Below are 9828 nucleotides of genomic sequence, written 5' to 3'. Positions count from 1 at the left end.
GGCTGGAGTTGAACTCATGCGGAAGCAGCTTTAGATTCTTAGTGCTGTGCTTTAACCCGCTGCACCACCAGGGAGGGCCCTAAGAGTTATTTTTGTTGTGATTTTGTTAATTCCTTTGCTTTGGTTATTTATATTCCACACTAGAGACAGCATCTGGCTTGATTCTTTCTCTCTAGGAAACTATTGTATCAACATTGAAAGAAAGGAGTGTTAACTGCCTTATTGAGAGCCATGATGGTGGAGAATAAGACCATTGTGTTCCCATTGTTGTTGTTGTTGTTGTTGTTTTTGTAAAGATTTATTATGTGGGCCCTCCCTGGTGGTGCAAGGTATTCAAGCACAGCACTGTGAAGATATCCACAGCCACTGCAGCTCCAGTTCAATACAGCCTGGGAGGTGACCCACATGGAGTGGTATACCTTTCCTGTCTTGCCTGCTAGTCCCCTGAGTAATGTATTTCAGTCAATTCACCTGTTCTGTTCCCAGCTCTGTCTCTGGCAAATCCTCTCAACCTCCCACACGTCTGGTCTGTACCCCAATTCTTGTAATGCATAAATGCATAAATAAATAAATCTTTATGCATACAAGAACTGGGATACAGGCCCAGAGGTGTGGGGGAGGGGGTAGTGAGAGGCTTCACCAGAAACAGAATGGGGAACACAATAGGCAGATCTACTGAAATACAATGCTGAGGGGAGCAGCAGACAGGAAAGGTTTGCTACGCCATGTGGGTCACCCCCACAGCAAGGGTTCAAACTGGTGTTGGAGTGAGCTGTGAACAGCTTCACAGTGCTGCATTCTAACCCCATGCACCACCAGGGAGGCCCTATGTCTCCATTTTTGAGCATAGAGTACAGTCCTCACATCTTACAAATGGTTCATCAGCAGACTGTGGCCACTATTGTTACCTACCTAATAGGATTTTTAAAAATAAGGACAAGTACCCTAATGCATGCTTGAAATAGTGTTTGACAGAAGAGATAAATGTAAACTATTGATATGCATCTATGAATTGGGAGAATAATTGCCATCTCCCAATGTTGTGTTGACTTAAAGGCACCTGTCATGTCATGGGAGCTCAGTTACCGTGAGTTTTGTTAGCATTTGGAGCCTGGGTGCTGGGATGTGGGACAGAGAGTCATGAACTGTCCCTGGTATGGTTTCGTGCATCTCCCACTTATCTGTGTTTTTTGGCCTTGGTATATCTCTAACTTCAGAGAAGCCTCTCCCTTCTTCCCCTCCCCTGATTGACCTATCACCCTCTCTCAGACCTAAATTCAGGGTGTTTCCCTCTTAGGCTGAAGACACTGGCCTCCTTGCTTACATCTAGCCTGACAGGGGAATACATCCCGCCAAGGTCCTGGTGAAACACACACAGCGCTGCTGGACTTTAAGGTGAGCCTGACTGGGAGGAATGTGATCTTGGAGCAAGGCAGGGTTTCAAAGGTGTTGGAAAGAAGGTGGCCCGGAGAGCACCAGGAATCCTCAAGGGGAGGGAGGGTACTGGGGAGAAATACCCTGTGATTAGGGAAAAGAATAATTAAATTCTGTCTTTCTAATCAGGCCATGGCTCTTCTTCAGGACAATAAGGATCTTATTTCCAAAGCAATTAAGGAATTTAATACTCTGCTGGGGCAGCAGGTAAGCTCAGAAACTCTTTTTCAAAGAGTTAAAAAAGACCTGGAGTGTCGGTGAGTGGGTGAGAGGAATTGGGAGAATAATTTGGAGCTGAGAGAGATGGTGGAATGGATGCAAACAATTAGAGACAGTCTGACTCAGAGAAAAGGCCATGAGAGTTTATGAGTTCTTTCTGAATCAGGGTGCTGACCTCCTCCCTTGCCCAACTCCTGTTTCCCTCAGATCTTCCCTGATCCTCCAATCCCTGAAGAAGCCATGGAGACCATAGCGCAGGACTGGGTGAACTTCTATGTCAACTACTACAGGCAGCAGGTGACTGGGGAGCAGCAAGAGCAGGATATGACTCTGAAGGAACTTCGACAACAGCTGAATATTCTGTCTACCCCCTTTGTGGCCAAATACAAGGCCTTCCTGAAGACCTTGTGAGCACCTGCATCACCTACTACTTTTCGCTTCCCCTGGAGACCTGCATCTCTGAGAAATCATTTCATTGGCCCCTGTGTTTAAGTCCTCAGGCTCTGCTCCTTGGTGGTGAGCTCTACTTTGCCACTTCAATAAAGACCAATAACATTTTTCCAGGCTCCTGTTCTCTTCTTCATTGTCGGTCCCTGACTGGTGAAGGCCGTTAGTCCCTTTCCTTCAGTCTTGTTTCCTAGACATCCTCTTGGATACTCTACAGTAGACTTTAATTCCTTAGAGTAGAGGTCAGCAACCTTAAATAAGCACTGGGCGTGACAGACAGGCAAGCAAAGACTAAAGAGAAAAAGTGCTGGGGGAAGGAGAGGAGGATCAGAAAGAGAGAGCTTAAGCTCTCCACAAAGTGTGGTCCTGTGACATGTTTGTCTAGAAGAAAGTTGTTCAAAGACCCCCAGGCTTGAGCATCCTAGCTAGCAGAATCAAGAGTCCACCCGTACTGCTATTCCTCAGGCTCTGCCCTACCCTTAGTCTCAGCTTAAAGTTCCAAGATCTTCTGACTCTGAAGACTTCTGCAAAATACCTGTGAGTATTGCTAAATTTAGACTTGGAAAGGATTTTGGGAACCTTTCCTCACATCTTTTTTTTTTTTTCCAGACTGGAAAACCTTTGGCTCCATCATTTTCTGGACCCCAAATCCCAGTATCCAGAAGTGGAGATTCTTGTTCACATTCTCTGACCTTGAGATCATTTTAGGACCCTGGGGTGGAACCAGGGCAAGGCCAAGCTCACAAACTTTTTGAAATAAAATGAAGATATCAGGGATAAGGGGGGCAGGTAGTACAGAATGCAATCTCTGTGGGAGGTCCCAGGGTTCAGGGAGAGGACAGGTGGGGAGGACCCAAAGGTGGAGAGGTCCTTTGATATTTTCCTGTTTTCTCATCAGTGGGAAAGCTTTGGGACCGAGAATGGTTTTCTTATTCCAGCCTTCATTTTGGACCTATGTTTCCATCTCTGACTTTTGATTTTGGATCTTCTGTACTCTGGCTCAAGGTCCAAAGGGAACAACCCCCCCCTTCTCCCTCATCGGCTTCCTTTCAACCTTTGATTGAGGGGAGGTCCCAGCCCCAGCAACAGAAGGGGCAGCTTCCAAGGGAACCAGGCAATGAGGTGGTCCTCGGGGTCCTCAGGCCGTTAGGGAGGAAGCAGGTCCTGCTCAGCTGGCGACAGGAGTCATCACCCTCTCCTCTGTTAAAAAACAACAACAAAAAGCCCGCACTACTGTGCTTGGGTGGAGGAGGGTGAGTCTGGAGCCACATGAAAATAAGAACTAGATTTGCCTGTCGCTGGAAAGTAACTGAAAAGAATGGTGAGGAGCCACTTTGGCTCAATTAACAGAGATGAACCTACCATAAATTTGGAACTGCCCAGCCTGGGGAGCTGAGAGCTAACCACTTCTCAATATTCAGCAAAGGAAAACGACCAGCGAGCAGGTACTTTGGCTGCGGCCCCACAGTGGTTGGGACACACAACACGACAACACGTAGCCCCACCCCACGGCCCGCGCCCGACGCGACCTGCTTCCCGTGAGCCCCCGCCCTGGGGACGTCACTCCCTACCCAGCAGCCCTCGCGCGGCCCGGCCCTGCGGACACCCAGGACTCCAAGATGGCGTCGGCCGGTGAGTTCCCGGTTCCACCGAGGCCCCGGGTTTGGAGGCTGGAGCCGAGATCCTGGGTCCGGGGCCCGGGGCGCACTGGGAGAGGAGGCAGCTGCGAGGCCGCTCGCTCGTCCCTCGGGCCTTTGTCGCGGCCTCCCCTCAGGCGCCCCGGACGCTCGCCCCGGGGTCCTGCGACCACTGATCATTTCCCGTTCGCTCGCCCTGCAGCCGCGGCGTAGAGGTGAAGGCAGCCGGCGACGTCCCTCCGGCTTGGGGATGCCCCTTCTCGGGCCACCCTCCCACTCCCCGCCCTTGTCCCCGCCGCCACCCACATGCTGTGCACTTGAACCCTTCGCGCAGCTTCAAAGCTGAAGCTCAGATGAAGGTCCGAGAGGCGCTAATACCTCGGGCCGCGCCCGACACCGTAAGGGTCGACGCGAATGTCTTGAATATGCGCTGAATAGGCTTAGGAAGGTGACATGACCTATTCAAGGTCACAGGAGTGGTTCCCCGAGCTGCTTGTCGGGGCCTCCCCGCAAGCCAAGCTGTAATCGCGAGGATGACCTTCGGCAGCAAAGCTCTGGACAGCTCACCCTCATTTCTTGCTATTGGTTAAATATGGAAAGCGTGTTTTCCAAAGTCCCCTTGTAAATGGAAGGCAGTAATGACGGAGATGCGGTGTGGCCGGTCTGAGGTCACAGATAATAACCGGATTTTGATGAACCAGTGTGCTTTTTACCCTAGTTTATTCTTACTCGCAGCATGAAGAAATGAAGGGAGGAACAGAAAAGACGAGAGGGACACGTTTCCATTTCTGCTGGCTGAGCTTGAGACTATCCACAGGGGGTGTGTCATTTAAACAAGACGACATGAAAGGGAGCATTGAGACTTGGCATCTTACTTAAGCGGAGTGTGGTAGTGGCCGCCTGAGCACTGAGGAGAACCAGTTGAGTGCCTGTGAGATGCTGGCCCACAGTTGAGTCCTCCCCAGTTCACTCTGATCTTTGTGCAAGGTCATCCTACCCATCTGGGTCATTCAGCCTCCCCAAAGATAGTGTCTGTGATAAGAGCCTAAAACTACTAGGTAATTAATAAACAATGCGATGACGCCCCTGATTTATTTGGGGTTGCATCCTGAAAAACCCATTGTGAGTTGAAAATTTCAGTTGAAGATGCTACCTGGGAGCTCAGGCTGCTGTCCTAGCACTGCAGGAGAGTTTGGTAAGGTAGTTTCTACTCAGTGTGTAGCACTTTCACAAGTCAAAATACCCTAAATTGAACTATTTTAAGTTGGGCTTATTTTTGTTGTGGGTAAGGCAGTACTTTTATCTTCATGTTACAGATAGAAATATGTAGAAAGAAAATTTTGAATTGTTGGGTTGTTTCTCCTGTGTTGTGCCAAGGCATTGTGCCAGCCCCAGAACATGGTCACAGGAATGCGGAATTTGTTTTCATGGTTAGTGAAAATGTGAGAAAAAAATACTGGGTCCAGAAATGACCTGGTGTTTTTTGAACCATTGGCCTTATGCCAGTTAAAAATACTTTGATGTAAAATCCTTTTTTCTTCCATATATCTCCCCCAATGTACGGACTTAAAGGGCATTGTAAAAATATATTAGGAAATATTTTAAATAAAGGGAAACAGGCTAATCTAACAAATGCTTAGCAGTAATTATCTGGTGTCAACAGTTAGCATCTGCCATTCTAGTTCCATCTGTAATTATATCACCCACTGCCCAGCAGGTTGCCATTTTTTTTTTTTAAAGATTTTTTTATTCATACAGAACTGGGGTACAGGCCAGAGGCTCAGGGGTGGCGAGAGGATTCACCAGAGACAGAGTGGGGAGCAGAACAGGCCGACTGAGGAAGTACACTGCTGAGGGGAGCAGCGGGCGGGTCAGGAGAGGTCTGCCGCACCATGTGGTCACCTCCGGGGCAGGCGGGAATCGAACTCATGCTGAAGTGGCTTTAGCTTCTCAGTGTAGTGCTTTAACCTGCTGCGCCACCAGGGAGGCCACCCAGGTTGCCATTTTTAAGGCTGGTTGGTTTTAGAATGACATGTTTGCGCTCACCTCATGCAGGGAGGCTTCGAGAGCATAGGAAGGTCTTGACTGTTCTTAGTCAGGAAGAAATAGGGCATAGTGTTGGGACTGAAGGATCCATTGAAGACAAACTGGAATGTGAAATGTGTTAAGGAAATAAATTAGCCAAGGTGACAGAAAGGACTAGATCATTCTCAGATGACGTATTGTTGAGCTTAGTATCGTTGACACTCACTCTCCAACAGAGGTTTGGAATATATCCTGAAACTCATTTGAGATAATCTCATATTTTGGAAATAACCAAGTTAGTCAGTTTTTCATGGTTTTCCATTTGTAAAGGAATGTGATTAATTCCTGAAGTCCTCTATGCTTAAAATGCCCCGTCATAATTTATATGCCATTTCTTTCTGTAGACCTAAGTGAGATTTTAAGACTAACAGTAACAGTTTACAGTGTTCTGGGTACCATTCGAAGTGCTTTTATATAGATTCTCTTTCAACCGTTGGAGTAAACCGTTTTACAGACGGACTGAAATTTATATATAAAAAATATTTGTTTACTTAATGCATACAGGAACTGGGGTGCAGGCCAGAGGTGGGGATGGTGAGATGATTCGCCAGAGACAGTGGGGAACAGACAGGCAGATTGACCAAAATACACTGCTGAGGAGCAGCCAGCAAGACAGGAGAGGTCTGCTGTACCATGAGGGTCACCTCCCTGGCCAGGGATTGAACTCTTGCTGCAGTGGCTGTGGATCAGCTTCATAGTGCTGTGCTTCACCTCCTTGTGCCACCAGGGAGGCCCCCTGAAATTTAGATTTTATGTAGGAAGAAAGTGGTGGCAGGGAAGAAGACCTTTGACTAGATGACATTCAATATATATGATGATATATATTAGTATATATAATATATAATAAGATGATAGTCCTGTGAGGATCCTGGATTACCTCAAATGCCAAATCCCTCAGGTGAAAAGAATATTGTTGCAGATAAGAAACAAGTGGTTTGGCTAAAGTGTGAGATGAGCCCTGAGAATATAGACAATATGAGATGGTTGTCTTCCCAGCTAGGACGTTAGTTTCTGAGAGCAAGGCTTTCATCTGTGGATAGTGCTGTATCCTCAGTAACGCTTAGTTTGCTGCCCAGCTTACAGTAGGCACTCCATATTTGTTGGGTAAGTTTAGTTGGAAGGTTGGATTTGGGTTAAGTTTCCTTAAAGTCATGTGCGCCAGTCATAGGCTTTTACCTCAGCTGTTGCTTTTGACTCTTGACAGGCACAGTGATGTGGTCAGTCAAGGCTAAGCGTGTGGTTCTCTAGATTATATCTGTGGCAGATGAGAAACTGTCATTAAACCTTGCATTTCTGTTATGGCCTATCAGCCTTTGCCCTTATTAAGAACTGGGAGATATCAGGCTTGTGGGCTTCCCTGATGAACTTCTGAGGCTGGTCCTTAAGGAGCCTTCGTCTTTTTGGAGTCCCAGGATGGAGAAGATTGAGCCTGGCTCATTCTGTAGCTGGTCATCTTTAAGAAGGGACAGTGGCCCTTGATTCCTTGCCCTGAAGAAGATACCTGTTAAAATAGGTGGACCTGATCAGATCAGAGACATTTCTGGTCACATCACACTGGTCTCCTTCCACATCCCCCTTACATTTTCTTCACAGTAGATCCCCAGGGTTCGGCTGCACTTGCCCTCCGATTGCCTTCAGGAGCCGGGAGGCCAGACCTGAGATTGAGTCCTGCCTCCACTGCCTGCATTCTGTGTGACCTGGGCCAACTAACCCAACTTCTCTGAGTCTTTGCCCCCAACCTTGATAAAATGGGGGCATCATCAACTCACTGTGAAGGTTAAATGAACTTAATGTATGTAACATTAGTTTTGCAGTGAGCTTTCTTCTCTCCCCACTCCCCTACCCCCCACCCCACTTAATTTTACCCTTATCACTCTTGGTTCTCACTTGACAGTTATTCCCAGCAAGCTGTTACTCAAAATTCTGTTCATTAATAAAGTTGTCACTGTAGCCACTCTGCCATTATATAGACTCTGGCTTAAAATTGTGAGTTTGGGTTAACATTTATTCATAATACTACTCTGTGGCCTCTGTGTAGTAAAGGTACTGAGTGACCCTTACTGGATGACTGAACCTAAGTGGGCATAGAAGGACGCAATTTATGTTACTGGAAGGATTTTCAGTGCATGTGTTTGTTTTTCCTTTTCAGTGTCATTGAAAGAGAAAAGACTCTTGGATGTCAAATTAGGGGAGCTGCCAAGCTGGATAATGATGCGGGATTTCACCCCAAAAGGCATTGCTGGAGCATTTCAAAGAGGTCAGAGAGTATGTATGTGTGTAAACAACAACAGCCCTCCAGATCTGAGGGTCTACTGTATTAACTCGGTCAGTGAAGAATTTGTGGTGTTTGATTTGTCCTGTCAAGGACTGGCTCTGAGATGTTGAAGCCAAGATGTTTCTGTTGCTTGCAAAAACAGTTTGAAGCATAGTGGACATCAGTCTATAATACTCATCTTCCTGCTGCCAGGGAAAACTCCCAAGATAAAGACTGTATTTCTATGTGTTTAAAAGTGCATGACTGGTTAGATCAGCCCTGAGGAACTCATGCTGTCTTTCCATAAAGCATGTCAGCCCTCCGGGCTGTGCAGTCTCCCTCTTTTCTGGGGGCTCCTTCACTGTGTTTTTCTTTCTGATCCTGGCCCCCTATGTCTGTCTGTGTGCCACGTTTCCTCCTGGTCTGAGGCCTTTCCTCATTCTGGCCCTCAGGTTAGCTGCACTAGAATACTGTCTTTCCTCCACTTAGTCTGAGTCCCCAGCAGCAGTGAATGTGGCCTTTTCCCGGTCGAGGCACTGCACCTCTGTGGCCTCCCTCACTGTTGTGACCGTGGCCTCCTGCTTTCATCTTACCACACCGTGCCCTAAGAGGGCAGAGACCATTTCCTCCCTGGTGGGGGTTGAAGAGAGGAACATGTAGAAGCTTGCCTTCTTCCTCAGGCCCAGGCTGACCTCGCTGGTCATGGCCAAATGGCCCTTACTGGGGGTTGGCTTCTCAGTCATTTGATCCAGATGAAGGTGAGGTGAAATCAGAGGTTGACGAGTTGAGCCAAGTTTATAGGATTAAAGCTGGCTGGAGGTGGTAGATTCTGGTGGGTCCAGCCGGGCTTGTCTGGTGCCCGTGTAGGAAGGGACATCTGCGCTGTCCCCTTACCAAATGGTGAAGGCGAGTGGGTGACCTAAAGAGGCAGAGCAGCGCTGGGCTGGGGCTTTACCTTCTCCTCTGCACTGTATGAAGTGTTCACAGCAAGGCTGGGTGGGGGCCCCTGTTTGCAGGTTACTACCGGTACTATAACAAGTACATCAACGTGAAGAAAGGGAGCGTGGCGGGGGTTTCCATGGTGCTGGCCGCTTACGTGCTTTTCAACTACTGCCGCTCATACAAGGAACTCAGTGAGTACTCTTAAGAGAATTGTTTCCCTTGAGAGGGCTTCTAGAAGAAGCCCTTTGGAACACTTTGTCTATCATTCTGCTGATAGCTGAAGAATTAGAAGGACTTAACAGAATATATTGGGTTGTTGTTAAAGTCACAATGTATTTTTTCTATGCAAAAATGTGCCTTGGCTTTTCCCGAAATCCAATAGTATATAGGATGTTACACGTAGTTGTGGCAAAGGAAAAATGGCTGGGGGTGGAGGTGGTGTCTGCCTCTGCAGGACAGGATTTTGTTTGCGCTGATGTTCTGGCAAGCTGGCCAGGCGGCAAATTAGCTCCTGCCTTCATGTCCCCAAATTCCATTATGTGACCGCTGGCAGGTTTTGGGTCACCTTCTGAAAGTGACCCTAGGAGGGCTTTATGAGGTTGGGGCCTGCTGTCCTGCCCAACAGCTTATGCTTTTATTGAAGTGACTTACTGTTTTCTTTCTAACTCCAGAACACGAGCGGCGACGCAAGTATCACTGAAGTGGGCTTCTGCATTCCTGACTGACCTTGCCTGGCACCTGAATCGTTTCCTAGCTTAACTGAGAAATAACTCAATAAAAGATGACTGGTTTGTGGACTGCTTCACTGCT

General features: G+C 47.7%; 2 protein-coding genes across 2 annotated transcripts; both read left to right on the top strand.

Moving 5' to 3' along the window:
• The first annotated feature begins 1305 nt into the window (after positions 1-1305).
• On the top strand, positions 1306-2198 carry AHSP (alpha hemoglobin stabilizing protein). The gene is made up of 3 exons (XM_004691667.2): positions 1306-1395; positions 1564-1641; positions 1861-2198. The coding sequence occupies exons 2-3, from the start codon at positions 1567-1569 to the stop codon at positions 2062-2064; spliced, it is 279 nt and encodes a 92-aa protein (XP_004691724.1). The 5' UTR covers positions 1306-1395; positions 1564-1566; the 3' UTR covers positions 2065-2198.
• A 1454-nt stretch (positions 2199-3652) lies between these two features.
• Positions 3653-9820, top strand: ATP5J2 (ATP synthase, H+ transporting, mitochondrial Fo complex, subunit F2). Its single transcript, XM_004691666.2, has 4 exons — positions 3653-3732; positions 7972-8079; positions 9093-9209; positions 9690-9820. The coding sequence occupies exons 1-4, from the start codon at positions 3720-3722 to the stop codon at positions 9716-9718; spliced, it is 267 nt and encodes an 88-aa protein (XP_004691723.1). The 5' UTR covers positions 3653-3719; the 3' UTR covers positions 9719-9820.
• The last annotated feature ends 8 nt before the right edge of the window (positions 9821-9828 follow it).

This window comes from Condylura cristata, unplaced genomic scaffold, assembly GCF_000260355.1.
Source record: "Condylura cristata isolate star-nosed mole 26May11 unplaced genomic scaffold, ConCri1.0 scaffold00032, whole genome shotgun sequence".
NCBI classification, from domain to species: domain Eukaryota; kingdom Metazoa; phylum Chordata; class Mammalia; order Eulipotyphla; family Talpidae; genus Condylura; species Condylura cristata.
The sequence above is the reverse complement of the archived record's forward strand: the minus strand, read 5'-3'. Positions and strand labels throughout refer to the sequence as shown.

Excerpts from the sequence above, each read along its gene's own strand:
- AHSP (XM_004691667.2), top strand. The coding sequence starts at position 1,567 with ATGGCTCTTCTTCAGGACAATAAGGATCTTATTTCCAAAGCAATTAAG. Across the intron at positions 1,642-1,860 it reads ATACTCTGCTGGGGCAGCAG|ATCTTCCCTGATCCTCCAAT; the intron begins GTAAGCTCAGAA and ends TGTTTCCCTCAG.
- ATP5J2 (XM_004691666.2), top strand. Across the intron at positions 8,080-9,092 it reads TGCTGGAGCATTTCAAAGAG|GTTACTACCGGTACTATAAC; the intron begins GTCAGAGAGTAT and ends CCCTGTTTGCAG. Across the intron at positions 9,210-9,689 it reads CCGCTCATACAAGGAACTCA|AACACGAGCGGCGACGCAAG; the intron begins GTGAGTACTCTT and ends TTCTAACTCCAG.